Source organism: Anopheles merus, chromosome 2R (assembly GCF_017562075.2).
Source record: "Anopheles merus strain MAF chromosome 2R, AmerM5.1, whole genome shotgun sequence".
Lineage (NCBI taxonomy): Eukaryota > Metazoa > Arthropoda > Insecta > Diptera > Culicidae > Anopheles > Anopheles merus.
In genome coordinates, this window is record NC_054082.1 from 42,673,433 (window position 1) to 42,690,204 (window position 16,772).

At 37.0% G+C, this 16,772-nt stretch overlaps 1 protein-coding gene and 1 non-coding gene across 3 annotated transcripts; both read right to left on the bottom strand.

The window, feature by feature from the left end:
- Positions 1 to 13: 13 nt before the first annotated feature.
- On the bottom strand, positions 14 to 16,500 carry LOC121588629 (hrp65 protein-like). 2 transcript variants are annotated; one of them, XM_041906775.1, is made up of 9 exons: positions 15,871 to 16,500; positions 14,678 to 15,536; positions 14,392 to 14,582; positions 14,133 to 14,318; positions 1,466 to 1,531; positions 1,344 to 1,404; positions 1,203 to 1,259; positions 558 to 598; positions 14 to 53 (listed from the first exon to the last, which is right to left on the bottom strand). In XM_041906775.1, the coding sequence occupies exons 1-7, from the start codon at positions 16,315 to 16,317 to the stop codon at positions 1,240 to 1,242; spliced, it is 1,830 nt and encodes a 609-aa protein (XP_041762709.1). In that variant the 5' UTR covers positions 16,318 to 16,500; the 3' UTR covers positions 14 to 53; positions 558 to 598; positions 1,203 to 1,239. The 2 variants fall into 2 exon arrangements, with proteins under 2 accessions (XP_041762709.1, XP_041762708.1); XM_041906774.1 differs by lacking the exons at positions 14 to 53; positions 558 to 598; positions 1,203 to 1,259; positions 1,344 to 1,404; positions 1,466 to 1,531 and adding an exon at positions 6,376 to 7,796.
- On the bottom strand, positions 681 to 753 carry LOC121591197. Its single transcript, XR_006004526.1, has one exon. It is a non-coding gene; the product is annotated as a small nucleolar RNA SNORD18 (small nucleolar RNA).
- Positions 16,501 to 16,772: the final 272 nt, after the last annotated feature.

A 16,772-nucleotide genomic window follows, 5' to 3' on the forward strand; every position in this document is an offset into this window, starting at 1 on the left:
TCCAGTTGGTGGATCCACTGTTTCCGGATGACTTGTGTGATCCTTCGGAAATCCTGCCATAAAACAAGAAGAAACAAAATCGTTAGTATACTCTACGTCCATTATGAACACTCATTTTGGGGGATAATTTTTCGTTGTTGCATTCGTCAGACTAAAAGTAGTTTTTGTAATGAGTTTAAGCAGCCGAAGAAATTGTTTCATGACGTTCAAACGGTAATTCTTTCATCATTGAGAGCAACAACATAAGTAATATGTATAAGTTCACAAAACTTCACATGTATTTGAATAGCAAAATTTTGTAGCGTTTACCAAAAAGGCTACCAAGTTGAGGATTTTCGATTAAGAATGTTAGGATAGTTGTAATGTTCTAACGTTGTGAGTATGTGTATGTTATAGCTTTACAAATTAAGAAGTAATTTTTCTTCAAAATTGAATAAAATCCCAAAAGGTTTTACTATAAAATGCAGTATTTCAATACAAAGTACATTTGTAAAGCAATGTATACCTTTATAACTAAAATTGTTATTCGGTTGCCGCTTATTATAGTATTTACTTACTTTGAAATTACACGCAGAGGCGTTTTAAGATTCAAAAGTTTCTGGAAATGAAGAAAAAAATAAAAAGTTCGCAAATATTATAGTTTGTTATTTTTTCAAAATTAGGAAAGCAATTTTCGTAATTTGATCAGAAAAATAAGTTCTTGAATAATCATAGAATTTCATAAACACGGACCAAAATGTTTCATCATAGCATAAATATTACATATATTAATGAAAGAAATGTTTTACGATTCAAATTAGTTTGCTTTATGAAGAGTTTCAAAGATGCACGATGTCGCTGGGATATTTCGAAAGATCAGCTCATTTTTGTTAGAATTGTCTAGGAAAACAAGATCTTTATCAAGCAACGGTTGAAGTTTGTAATGAACGATGCTTAACAATGTAGTATCTTTTCTTAAGCAGAAAAACGACAACATTTTTTCGTATTCATAAGGGACGAGCGAAGTCCGTATTGCTTAATGAACAAAACAATGTTTATGTGTACCATTTTACACAATTATGTCACCCGTTATAAACAATGAAGTCCAATGTTTTATTTAGTATGGAAAAAATACAACCCGATTAATGAATCGTTTCTAATTGAATTCGTAAAACTTTCCAATATTGAAGTGAAATATAGATCAAGATTTGATTAAAATATACCTCTATTTACAGTGTCAACTGAATTGAAGAAAAAAGTTCATTTATTCGGTCTAGGTCCTAAAACAAACAAGAAGCAAAAACATACATTAACACATATCAATATTTATCACATGATTTCAAGCAAAAGAAGGATGTGCTTACCTCCTCTGAATGTTTTCTTTTTATTCGCTGTCTTTCCTTTCATGTTGATGTTATTTGGACCCTGCAAGAAATAATGGATGTATTTTAACATGTTTTTATAGTATCAATAACTCATTATTTACCTGCGCATTGTCCCTTGATCCAGTTCCAAGCAGTCTTAGCAGTTCGCTTAAGTATTCTTGTTCAAACTATCCGATGCGTCACATTGTTCATAGTAAAATGTAGGTGCAGAAGAATGGAAGTAAAAACAAAATTCGTTAGAATTTCACCGTTCTGAGAGTAGATTTTAGCGAATTACGTTCCTTCAAAATGTTGAAATGCGCGCGCAAGTCAATTTTTAAAAGATTATGACTAATCTTGTTTATTTTATTTACCTAACAAATTGTTTGAAGAATGTTTTGAATGTGTTTTTTTTTTTTGTTCACCCTTCTTATTATAATAATTTTGATATAATATAATGAACATTCATTGAGTGTTCAATACAGGCGCTGTTCATTTCGACCGAACTCGATCATCTTGCACAGTTGCATGTTTGATTCACAGATAATACGATTCGCAAATAGTTATACAAATAACAATCTCCATTGAAGTGAGGATCTATGGGCTATCAGTGTAGGGGCAATAGTGAAACCCACAATCCGTAACAGCACCTATGGAACCATATGCCTTTTAATAACTTTTCTTGCAGCAATTTTTTGGTTTTATGATGCTTTATAATGCAACATATGATACGATACAAACAATTTGAATTTATCTCGAAAAAGTTTTCAACATTGATGGATGGTAGGGTACGATACGATGTGTTTCCAAGTCGTACAATAAACCTTAATTACTTAAAAAATACCTCTATACTTTCGTAAACTTCCGTATTATTATAAAAATCTATTACAAAATAAATAATACTTCAGTTCAGTTCCTTAACAATCGTTTGAACATTTATTGAACATGTTTTCCAATCAATCCAAATCGGATTGTATTGATGTTGAATATTTCATATAGACAGCAGAGCTGCATGGACGATTTCAAGGATTTGTATTTGCATAATAAATTTTGTTGAATAAATATTTCTACATAAGAATATTATACTTCTAAATGCTCGCAAATCAAACCCTTTAGTTTAAAATACTTATTTAATGGAATTTTACGGTCTACAGCCAAACGGACAAAATATACAAAAATATAACTTGAGAAATAGAAAAAAAAAAACACACACACAACAAGCTGATACTAATTGCTAATGTTGCAAATTAGCATCCATCCGGTGAAGCTCAATGCAGCAATTTGCTAATCAATTAAATCAGCGACGAGCTTTAGGGCAGCAATAATGAATCTAATTAATGAAAATGAAAGGTATGTTGTTACAGGATTTCCTAGGGTCTCCGAATTTTAGACACTTTCCTTGACTTTTTCCTCTGGGAAAACAAACTTATACTTTGTGTTACGCATTTTTGCACATATTAAATAAGAATTTCCAATGTGAATATTCAAAAAGGGTACTACAGAGTTCAATTCTCGTCACATACAATTTATTTCCCGCAAGAAAAAGCCAAGAAAGTGTCCCAAAATTATGAGAACCCCTGAAAACACCTGTAATGAAAATTTAAAACCGATTCCACATTGAATTTGTATATATTGTAATAATTATATTATTGTCTGGGAAAAAAAATTAATGACAAATGGAAACGCTCGCTTTGTATTATAATGTTATTGATTCGAATCGAATGGATATCAAAATAGTTGGAACACAAATAATAACTGTAAAACTATTGTAACATGCGTTGCTTAATTTCAACGTCAACACATACACATTGTGCTCAATCAATACGTGTCGGTTCTAAGGAGCAGTATGATCATGATCATACCATATTATGTATGCTATGTTCCCACTCTCTTTACAAAATGGAACTCCAAACTGCTATGTTTTGTAGTTACTCTCTACATGCATTTTAACAGTTTTCGACAATAAACCTATTACGATAACGGGAATATCCAACATAACATCATACAGACAACAAAACATACATGTTTTATGCCTTGTGTTAATGTAACGTAAAATATTTTTATATTACAAAAATGTTTTATATGATGTTCATTTATTGTAATTTCTGAACATTTTGCGCAATCATGAGCATATTATAAATTAATGTAAGATCAACAGTGCATGGACACGCAAATCTTGAAACATTTATCGAATTGATTAATAGAATTCTTTTTTATGTAAAAATCATTCAAAAATGATCCTCCTGGCAAGTTCGGCCAAAATAATATCGAATAATATCATTTATGAATGTAAAATGATCCCCTTGGCAAGTTCGGCCAAAATAATATCGAAGAAAACATTTATGCATGTAAAATAGCTCGTATTGTTTGCATATTTTGTTTGTATGAATTGTGTCATACGAAATCCAATTTTTATTTGTCACTTGAACAAGTTAATTTCTAACATATTGGGGCTACATGGTGGTAGCATATGCGAAGTTGATGTCATATACACCTTACATACGACACAAGTGTTTCCTAATGAGCATATCACAAGTTGCCACGAAACAATTCTTCTTCTTCTTCTTCTTTTTTGGCTCAACAACCGTTGCCGGTCAAGGCCTGCCTGTACCACACTACTTGTGGGTTTGGCTTTCAGTGACTTATTGATCCCCCCATAGCAGGATAGTCAGTCCTACGAAAGGCGGCACGGTCCATTTGGGGCTTGAACCCATGACGGGCATGTCGATAAGTCGTACGAGTTGACGACTGTACTACGAGACCGGCTTAAAGAATACACGAAACAATAGATATTTTTAATACGAAGAAACTAGACGATCGGTAACACGTTGAAGTTTTCCTAAAAACTATCAGTAATCCGATCAATGTTCAAATATTTTCCAAGCAAACTATAACAGTATACGTATTATTATTTACTGCTCTTTTTTCCAGTTTTCATTAAGCGTTTTAGCTGTTAAAATAAATAAAACGAAATTCTTATTCGATTAGCTTAAAATTAATAAAACATAGATGTGAAAATTGTGCATTAACTATATAATTTTTATATTACCTATATAAACATACGCGTTGGCACACACCAACCAGCGGCAACAAGATGAGAGAAGATATAGATATTATGCCGTATGTGACGCGGCATAAAATCGAGAATGCATCATCACTTAGCCACGACGATATATTGACGATATGTGGAAGCAGACGGTGTAGGCGTATCACGCACTTGCGGCAAACAAGTTCTTTTGAATCCAATAACCTCGTGTAGACGAAAGCGTTGTATGAACTCTATTTTGCTCCATCATTTGACGTTCTAAACTACCAGCGATAATGATCTTCCATCGTTTCACAAAGTCAATAAAGAAACATTGTTAAGCACAGTCCCGCACGACGACTTCCAACTTCAGTAGCAGGCATGACGCTATTCTTGTAATAACGATTTTCAATCCTCCAGGATTGTCTTTGCATATTTTCGAGGCTGATCAAAAGCGGACTAACTTCCCCATCATAGACAAAAAGGTGTTTATGTATAATAACGTGTTTATACTAATAGCTCATATTACACACCAATGTTATGCTGCGTTGCACAGAGGACAGTTTGAAGAGTTTAAGCCAATAAAAAATACCACATTAAATAGTTGAAAAGATCACGTACGACGTACGACGCATGGTCGCGACTTGTTCAATGCCTAATCCTAATACTTGAAATGTCAACAAAATAGATTTACATTTATAGCATCGCAAAAGCAATTGGTAAATATATTTTTTAAATGTACAAGTTGTCCCCGAGATACGCGATGCTGTAAATGCAGACTATAAATGCGGAGGAGCCTCGTATGTCGAAGTTCGTGGTTTCCAGCTGGAATATATCTAATATTCGTTTTAAATAAATTTGAACAACTGCCATTTATTTAGTATTTGACAATTGACATGTCAAACCAATTACAATTTTCAAATCAGTGCAAAAATTCTCAAATTTAGAAAACCCCGCATCTCACACCCTCACACGGTACCCAATATACAAAGGTACCGCGTATCTCTGGGACTACCTGTAATTTAAACTTAAATGCATTTAGAGACGAATCTACGTGCAGGTTCTTGAAAGGGTAAAATCATTACATGATTAGTTTTGTATATAATTTGTGAAAAATTTAATCAAAATCACGAATGATTTCATGCAGAGACTCTACTAACATTCAATTATGGAAACAAATGTCAAACAACATAAATTGAATCCTAATGATGTGATTTTAATAATGACATGAATAATCAGATAAGAACATAAGAACGTTAATACACACCATCTACAAAATTAAAACAACAAAAAGTGTAGTAAGGCTAATCGTTAATTGACAAATCTCAACAAGCGACAATTAGTCATTTGTTTTGTTTTTAGTTAGTAGTAAGTAAGCGGTTTGATTTGAAATTAAATTTAAAAACTACCCAATTCAGTACAATTAAGAATCAGGTAATTCACAACATGAATACTAAATGAATAAATGGACAACCACATTTAAAATACCAAAGAGGATCCCCTTTGAATAATAACACAACAATACACAGAATTGTTCTTATACATTTGCTATTCTCTTATATTCGTATTCCAATGATGTATGTTTGTAATATATTATTAGTTTTGCTTTGCAACCTGATCTTAAGGTTGATTAAAAAAAAAACACATTATTCATCTGATCAATTTTAATCAATGTTAACGCCAGTTATGTCACAAACTCTTCAGGCGGGTGATGACTGATGACTATATATGATTGGAAGGGGACAGACACACTAAATGAAACATATAGAATTATAGGGTTGTTAAATGTTTAAGTAAGCACAAAAAATCATTCTCAGTTCTAGCTCAACGTGTAGCCAGTATGTTCGTAGCAAAATGATCATTGGTGATCGTATGATATCGTTAACACTATAAACTTTGCTTTTAATTATAGGCCTGTTTAAAACGTCTTAAATTTTGCAAGTTAGGATGTCATAGACGGTACGACGATTCTTTCAGGCACGACACTTCGACCCGTTTGACGTTTTGCTCTTAATTAAGAACCCAAACGTTTGGGTCAAAATGTCGTCAAGGCTAATCTTACTCGGAGCCGCATGTTCATCTAATTGGATATTTAAACGAAGAAATTTGTCACAAAAAAGAGAAATAAATATTTAAGCATCAGTTAGTTGTTCGATCTTCTCATCCACTCTAAAAATATGTAGAAATACCTCCTAAAGTAGAAATATAGATGTAGAAAAACGATCCCGCACAGCGTTAGTATTAAGAATTGATCTAGACATAATATACTAGTATACACCACATACACAGAGAAGTGAATCTTTTTCTCCGGGTTTACATTTTGATGAAGCAATTACTGCAATTTTAACATAATGTTCATTATTTTCATCATTTGTTTTTTTTTTCAAAAGTTGTTTCCAAGTTGTTTAAATAGTACAGTAGTTAATTTACTTTCTTTTATTTGTTACACTGAGTTAGTGTATTCTATAGGATCAATTTAAAAATGGTCATACATACATACATTATTCCTTAGCGATTGATAAAAGTTTATACTACCCTCGATGGGGATATTATCTTACTTGGCTAATTTGTTTTGTTTATATCGAACAATTGTTTGTCCAGGATACTAAATTATTTGTGGTTCTTTTCCGTCGGTAGTAGTACATGCCTATCTGCCTGGAAAAGTGGCGACATTCATTATTCATCGGGAAAAGAAGACAACCCATTTTTCCATCCCAAAGAGATCAAGATCAAGTGTTTATGGTTATAGAAATAAATGATGGTTTCAAAGAGGACTTGTAGTTTTTTACTAAAATCAAACTGATATTGACACATATATTTGGTGAAAAATATCTGAAGGAAAAATGGTAAACCTGTAATCACAAACGCTATCCACACGTCACCATCCTGACGATAGTGAGAGATTTAAAAAACTCGCAATGATGGATAAAGTCAAGTCAATGGGAATAGTTGAACATAAAAGTGTCAAAATTTGCTCTCTGTTTCCATATTGAAAGTCAAATCATTTCACGAAGGAAAATAATTGTTGAATACGATAGGAGTCGTAAACAAGTTTCTGAAGTCCCTCGCACAGGTAGTTAAGAGTTTGCACGTTTTGATGGAGTAAGATCGTATTGATCTTTTCTCAAGAGACATATAACAGAGAATATCAGCGATGATTTTTACACCACGCTATGAATCAATTTTTTCACTGAAATGTGTCTTTAAAAGCGTCGGCGCTTGTTTTGAAAATCATCATTGTTGTTACGACGATCTGGTGTATTGTTCATCCAATTGTTACGATTGCCTCCGAAATTGTTTCCACGCTGCTGTTGTTGTTGCTGTTGATGCATTTGCTGCTGTTGCTGCTGTTGCTGCTGCGGTTGCGGTCCATCATCAAACCGAGTTGGTCGGTTTTGACCGTGATCGTAATCTCGGACGGTCGGTTCCTATATTGGCAGGATCATAATAATTTATTTATTTCAACAAAATTAAGAGCATATTAAATAGGGGTGTGGGTTGGTTGCTTTATAAAAATAACGAACGATTAAGAACAAGACAGACGACCCAAACGATGAACGCACCGAACTTTCCAAAATCGTGTGGTACCGGAGACGAAGAGCATACAACATTCTGTATGCCTTCCCATACATGATTGGTATGGTAAATTGTTGAAATATTGAATAGATGTCGTTCATAAGACACGCCATTCTTCCGTGCGAAAAGACCCATAGAGCGATGGACGGTACGAAAATATTGATTGATCTAGATGCGGAGTTTACGAGTATGCTGGCTAAATGGCGACATTTTCTCATAAATCATGATGTTGTTTAGCTGAGCGGGTATACAAGTATAGGCAATATTAGAATACAGCGATATTTTAGTGGTTCTGATGTGTGTTTGTTCACATCAGGGATGTAGGAAATAAATAGTTAAGTTCGATAGGTTCATATAAAAAGAAGCGACCGATAGAATGCATCCTTTTCTATACGCTTATGAAGGAGGATTGAATAAGCGGTCGATAAGACGTGGGACACTTTACTATCCTGGTAAGTGTGACGATAGTCAACGATAAAATCACCATCAAAATCAAAAGGTATAAGATACATAATATTGTGAAATAATATAAATTGATTTGATAGCAACTGAAACAATTGTGTTCAAACAGACCAACAGTTGTTGAAACGACTTTCATACAACATATAAACATAAAAAACTGTTACTTTCAACATAGCTCCGTAGCGCTTAATTTAAGGCTAACAAGTACATGACAAGTACACAAAGAACTGACGTTAATGCCAATTATTTTATGTTAAGCGTTAATTTTTTTACGTTTCTGATGAACACAAGATTGGTGAATATTATAAAGCGAAGGGCTTCTTTATGTTAAAAATAATCAATTGTAACTGAAGGCGATTTTCACAATTGCTCGGGTTTTAATGGCAAACGTTATATATCTTAATTCTGATAAGCATACTTCTTTTTCCACATTTCATTACATCAATGCTATTTAAGGACTATGAACGGGATCCATAGATTTAGGGTTAAACAAAACAAAAACAAATATAGAATAATGATTGCAATTTGCTGCAATATATTCAATAAAACCAGAATAATATATTTTCATTAAACGTTTCATGGGTTTGCAACATGCAACAAATACAAATAGCGTCTGGATAGACTTAATCCATTTATAAAATGGGAAGGAAGAATATGTAGTTTCGTATGTATGATTTTTTATCTGCAAAAATATATTGCATAAATTCGTAAAACCGCTTCTGTAACGATCAAGCAATATTTCCGTGCCGAAAACCTGATTTGTCCAGTAAAAGTATAGCAGAAGTAACAATTTGTATTGTTCGATGATAGTCACAATATAGTTATGTTTGCAACGACGAGTACGGTGATGGTCATTGATGGTGATAATTCGAGTATAAATATAAATTGGTAGGACCTTTTTTGGAGGTCCAGAATGGATATTTCTTCTTCTTCTTCTTGGACCGTTGGCGGTCAAGGCCTGCCAGTACCACTAATGGGCTTGAGTACTTGTGACTTATTTATTTTCCCCATAGCATGATAGTCAGTCCTACGTATGGGAGACAACACTTTTCATGATAAGGTACTTGAACCCAAGACGAACATAATATTTTTAAGTCGTTCTAGATGGACAACTGCACCACGTTGTTGCCGGCCCATTCCCAGAGTGGACTAATTTTTGTTTATTTTTCGCAAAAAATATTGTGTAATAATAGTAATTGAAGCTTAACACTCAATTTTGTTTAATTCCAATGTTTTGTCATTCAATTTCAATTTGTATCATATAAGTGTAATAATATTCTTCTTTGCTAAAATAATATTATCTGTTCTTTGATAGAGTAGAATGTAGTCTTCTCTGTTTCAAAAAGGCATTTTTCATAGTTTCAATAACCTCAGTCGCATTCTTTGGTTAGGTAAAACGAAACAAAATATCGCAAACCTATGATTAAAAACCTCCGTGAAGTGTCTTTCACTGTCAGGAATCTGGTGTCTTAACAATCGTTAGTTCGTTATCCTTCTAGCCCTTGTATTACAAATAAACAGTATGAACCATAGTTTGCCTTGTACCGGTAAACGAGGTTTGTTTATTTTGCACCACCTTGTCACCTTGTGACGTCCTCATGAGGGATCACACGACGCAAGTGAGGGGTGGTAGATGATGTTTCTCCCCGCACTGCTTGTATTTGCTTCGGCGTTTTGGAATTATTCATTAGCGTAAAATATATGATGATTAAATAGTATAGTAAATTCTTATCTGTTTGTGTAGTTTTGTGTATCATACAATTTGAAAAGCAACGCAATACGAGTGAATCGAGCATGTGGAACACCAGCTCATGTAAAAACGCATAAAAACAACACTTTTCTCTATTGAACGTTTGGTTTCGCTCACCCAACCTAAGACAGGCACCGAGGCAAGGCATGTGTGAAGAACAATAAATTACATGCACAAAAAACATATTGAAGTGAAGGAGGCGCTGAACATTAACATTAACGTACAAGTAAGCGAGCCGGGCCCTGAATCGGTTATTGTGGCCTCACAGGGAATTTACTCAAACACGTTGGGCGGTCAACGTGTTAAGTTAAGCTACATGTGATAAGATAATATAAATAATTAAAAGGCGTCAGTTGAATTTAATGAGCGAACGAATAAATAATGTAAAGAATAAATTAAAGCATATTTCACAAAAAATGCAGTTTCATGCTGAACCAACGGGGTTGGTCGATTATCACACGGCTATCGAACATAAGCCAGAAACTATTTCTCTATATAGGCACTTATTTTACTCTCACAACCGGAATTGATGTAGCGGAATTGATAAATTCACGATGTGGATTTGACATATGTTATAAAAATATCATTTGCAAGATTTACACGAATCCAGTAGAAATTAATACAAAAAATCTACCTATAACTACGATCACGACGCAGATTAACAATAGTCAGCGATTAATAGTTGTTGGGAAGCGTCCGCAATTAAGGCTGGGATAACGGATTGATGATAGACAGACGAAGGCGCGAGACCGTAAGCGGTTTTGGACACTCCTGAGGCAGGCAGACCAAGACCGCAAAGCGATTTTAGAGCGATAAGTCAATAGATCAATAGTATGTGATACCAAAAGAGCTTCGACGACGATTGGACGGACATTTAAAAAGAAGCAACTATTTAAAAACTATAATGCATAATTCATAAACACACATACACATCTAGAGTACTCCATTAGAGGGTAAATGCGCAGCTAAATTCTTAAAATAAAGTAAAATCGACTTTTTTCTTTATTACGCAATTATGCTAAAAATATATTGTTTTAAGGCGCAACAACCGAACTTGTCGAAGCATTCTTCTTAATTGTACATTGTTACATAAGAATGGAACAATCCATGGAACAATAGTACGGAAGGTTAGATTTTTTCATTAGAATCCCATGATGGGAATGCGTTTTTAAATCCTAATGGATTTAACTTCAGTCGTTTGACCGATTACATCGAATAAAACGTAACGTAACGTCCTACGCGAACATGCCAGCCAATTCAGGCTTTCGAGACTAATTTAGTACCACGCAGCCGGATAGACAGTACTTGCTACGGCGGACGGACCATTCTAGTCTTGAGCCCACGACGGGCCTTTATTGAAGTCGTGTGGTTGACGACTGTGCCACGGGACTGTCGCCGAAATCATCAACCATCTATTTCCAGGATTAATGTATTAAGATTTACCGATACTTAGTGCATTACTAAATATACATTACTTTTATTTAAAGCCTATCACACGAACAACGAAATCCATTACGAGAACCAAAGCAGTACCAGGGAAGAGATATTGAAATAACTGTTCGTCAATATGATTTTAAACTGACGACTATTATAATATTGTACAATTAGAGTATTATGAACCTCATAATACCAAATCTTTTTGATTATTTATAAAACGGTTTCCTTAGCGCTTCTTGTATGATTATATGCAATTATATGCATTAAAAAGAAAGCGGAATAGAGAACAAATTTTCAAAATGGTAATCTTTGAACTAATATGAACCAGTCGATAATGTGTTGAAAATACGTGCAAAAATGTAACATCATCTTGGATGAATGAGAAATTCAGTTTATATCAATTTTGAATATATTTATGTCAATGCCATAATATTCATATGTTGTGTGCCATGACAAAAAAAAACTCTTACAATCGCCCCATAACCCTAACATATCAGTCAATAATATGATAGAAGCATTAACATACTTTTTGATAACTAACCGGCTAGAGCTAAGTATTTGCGAACGTAAAGACCCTCAACACCAGCCAGAGAAGTTATTTTTAGGATTATTTGAGAAAAATCGCAACAATCTTAAACCTTCATACTTTTCATAAAAGTTTCACTCATTTTATCATTATTAGTTTTGCTCAACAAGTTCTAGCATTGTTATATAATTTGGCTCTTTCGGTAGAAAAGTTTGCCGACCCCTTGTGTAGGGCGGGCAATAGATATAACAAATCTTCTTCTTCTTCTTTGGCACAACAACCGCTGTCGGTCAAGGCCTGCCTGTACCCACTAATGAAGTGAGCTTGGCGTTCAGTGACTTATTGTTACCATAGCAGAATAGTCAGTCCTACGTATGGGGGTACGGTCTATTCAGGACTTGAACCCATGACGGGCATGTTGTTACGTCGTATGAGTAGACGACTGTACCACCAGACCGGCCCAGATATAACAAATAAAAGGAATTAATTGTAGACCATTTGTTTGTTTCTAATCAATCCAAAATAAAATACGACAAAACGACAGAAAGAAATAATTCTAATCGAGTAGTGGAGCAATATATGGTAAAAACGACAAAAAACGGTTGTTTATCCATTCTCCAATCAATCGTATTTATTCCAAACAGGTGACAAACTGCCAAGTCAATTTGCAACCGCAATTTGCACCAGATGTTATTGATGTGTGCGTAAACGCACACCAAGTGTGCCAAATACCGATTATTGCGGTAGCGTAGTAACACTCGTTCATTCTCAAGCATCGATGCATCCGCGCGGAATCGCTTTAGTGTAATAACACAGGTGAAGGACCTGCGCTGAGGGGAAATTTTGGCATCTTTCACCCGAGCATTTGTACCACGAAAACGACCCCAAGTCGACGGTCGACGGGTTGAGATTCGAACCTCATACAGCTTCTATCGAAGCAGTCACGTTTGAATCTCCGTAAGACCAACAGGGATTAACACAAGATTATTGAATAATTGTTTCAATGTTGGAAGTAAGCCAAGAAAGCAGTAAAATGAAGAACATTTCCCAGGAACCGTTCAGAGTGATTCATAAAAAAAAAACCTATAATTAGTTTTGGTGATTTAACCGACGTCTCATAATTGGTTTCCATAAGTTCTCATAGAAAAATTCAATGCACAATTACAGCTCTGCCACATCGACTGCGAGAAGAACTTACACTAACGTCTTTAAATATGTTATTGATTAATGCTGTACAGCACACATGACGATTTTACTAGGTCAGCGTTATACGCTTTTGTAATTATAGTGCGTTTCGAAATTCAAGAGAAAAAGATACAAAATCTTCATCATCTAGTAGAACAAATTTCCAAACACGACAAGAAACATAACTTCAATGATGACTCCAACATACACACGCGCTTACGAACTAAATGATGGTTAGTCAATTACAATTGACAAATTTACGACTTAAAAAATTCGTCCAGCGTAACCGAATTGGGTATCATGGAAAAAACCATAACAATATTAGCGAAGATGACGTGGAGGACGACTCGGACATTATGACCAGAACGAGTTAATGATAAACCAGCTGAGTTTTGTAGGAAAGTTCCTACAATATATAGATTCGTGCCATATGTTTTCACAACTCTGCATGGAGTTTAATTGCTGTCTAACAAATCACCATCACCATCATTCATGACCAACCGATAGTCGTTGCAAACATAAACAAGAAATACCGAAACCATCGATAATAGAGTAGCGGAAGATTTGGTTATCCATCCTGTGTAAACAGTATCGATGATTCGTAAGCATACGATTTCAAAAGCCTTCATCAAATAAACACCAAAAATGTTTCTCGCCTATAAGTGTGTGCTACAAAAGCATTTGCTTCCGTTAGCGGACCATTTAGGAAGATGATAACGGCGCTCCACTAACTTGTGAATCAATTGATCCGAAGTAGAAAGTGAAACGGCATAGTGAAAACAGAAAAAAAAAGTTCACTAGATCAAGAACAAAAACAGACCGACTTACCATGTTGCCGAAGTTACCATTGCCGCCACCGCCGCCGCCGCCGCCACCACCACCGACAACTTGATTCATCATATCAAAGTTACGGCGGTTATCGATGCCACTGCCGCCACCACCATCGCCACCACTACCCATACCACCCATATCGTTCATTTGTTGCTGGGGATCGATGATGTTCATCTGTCGATTCTGTGCAAATAAAAAAGAGTTAACTCTCCATGCTTTAAAGCGATAGAACACACTCTTTTTCGCTTCATATTACCTGCATGAACATGTTGTTTTCTTTTTGTCTGCGATGCAATTCTTCATCCGATCGTTTGATTCTGGTAGTCATTTCCTCGAGTTCCGTTTTAATCTGGATGTCATTGCGTTGACGGGCCTCCTGCACTTGGCGCTCCTTCATTTCCCACTCAGCCTTCTGACGATCGCGGTCCATTTCGCGTTGGCGCAGTTCTGGAAAATGAACGGAAAGGAGTTACTAGTGCCGCGTAAACTCCCCCCCACGGACCCTCTCTCCTGTATTTGACGGCATATAAGATTATACTTACGCTCTCGCAGCAACTCTGTTTCCTGCTCATATCGAGCGTATTCCATCTGTGCTTCGAGCTTTTCCTCCTCCATGATCATCTCGCGCTTCAACGATTCGGCCTTCTGCTTGAACAGTTCGTGCATGTGCTTCCAGCGTTGGCCATACTCGAACTCGAACGAACCGTGCTCGGCAAAGCGCGGCCCTTGCTGCCGTGCCTTCAAGAAGTCGTTTTGCTTCTTGTTGAGCGACTTTTCCGGCAGCCCATCGTTGTCATCCTGGTACGTGTAGGGCTCCACGATAACTGGCCGCAGTGACGCGGTCAGGAAATAGCATTTCTCCGTACAGTATCGTATAGCAGCCATCGCGCCGGGCTTGTTCTTAAACTCCACAATGCCCTCGCCGGTCGGTTTACCACGCTCATCCACCTGCACGACGGCTCGCTCGAGTGGTCCGAACACTTCGAATGCTTTGTACAGCAGCTCGTTCGTGACGTACGGTGTCAGATTTTTGACGCGGATCGCTGTTGCATTCGGGGCAAATCGTACGCGTAGCACACGGTTCTTGCGCGTGGTACCGTCGAGGCCTCGCTTTGCCGCCTCAGCATTCGAGAGATAATCTACGCGCACAAAGGCGTAATTTTTCTCCTTGTTCATGAACACTTCGCTGATCTCGCCGTACACTTTGAACATATCAACCAGCTCTTCCTCCGTTACATCGTTGGTCAGGTTGCCGACGTACAGCCGATTGCGGCCAGAAAATTTCACATCCTGTGCCTCGATCGGTGGAATTTCGAACAGCGGTCCGGCCAGCTGGCGAAGCTTCTCGTTGATAAAATAAGCTTCACCGCCACGCCGACGATCGCCGAAACTGTTATCCATCTGAATAAATAAAACCATAAAACCAACACGTTATTTCAACCCATCACACGCGCGTTTGCTTGCAACAATGCTCATGAGACATCGACGCTTTGCAGTTATACGCTAACCATGAACATTACATTATTAAAAAGGAAAAAAATTCGACAGTTTTACAACAACCGCCACAAATGTAAAGGATTTGGTTGTAACAATAATTGCCTTGCATTATGTGGTAATTACTCTTTGGATACCGCCGTAAAAACGGCCATTTTGCTAGACTACGCCATATGCGCGTGTTCTAGCTCTACCCGGACGCCATCTTGAAATGCAAAATGCTAACGCGTACATTACTCACATCATTTCCTCCGCGGTTGTTGCCGCGATGCATGCCACCCCGGTTCTGGTGCTGATTGGGACCGAAATCCTCTCCTCCCATTTGTTGAGGGTTTCCTCCGTTGTTGCCGGGACGATTGTTTACGGGACCACCGCCACCACCAGCATTACCACCCGGACCGCGATTGCGATTCGGCATGCTCTGGCGATTCTTGCTATTGTTGCGATTATTTCTGTTCATATTCTTGTTTCCCGGTCCACCCGGTCCACCCGGGCCGCCTGGTCCGCCGGGTCCACCCGGTCCACCAGGTCCACCAGGTCCGCCCGGGCCGCCTGGGCCGTGCTGATCGGGCCCAGCTTGATTATTGCCTTGCATAGGGCCGGGACCCCCACCACCACCATGCGGTTGCTGCTGTGGACGCTGCGGCAACGGGGACCCATTAATTTCTTGCTTCACAGCAACATCCATTTTCGCTTGTTTCTTTTACGTTCGGGAAGCTTTTAAACACCGATACACAATCCAAAATTATGTAATTTTCAATTACACTTCACTGCCAGCCACTCACTTGCTCACACCAATCGATCAGCGACGGCACGATGAGCGAACAACTTGCTTCCGTTTCCCACGAGCAACAAAGAAAAAGTGAGCATCAAGAAAGCTGCTTCCGTCGAACCAACCTGTCAAGCCCGTGCGCACAGTGATCACGACCCACGACAAAACGGACTGCCCATGATGACATGCTGCAGTAGCGTCTACACGTTCATCTACCATGATCTATGTATTGCTGCTGTAGAAAGCTATCCCGTCGGAGGTTTTAAATTCCTTTTTGTACCGAATAAAATCCTAAATTCCATTTCATATGAAGGAGAACTTTTGTTATTGGTTAAACAATTTGTGCTAAAACTGACGCGTATGTTCTAATT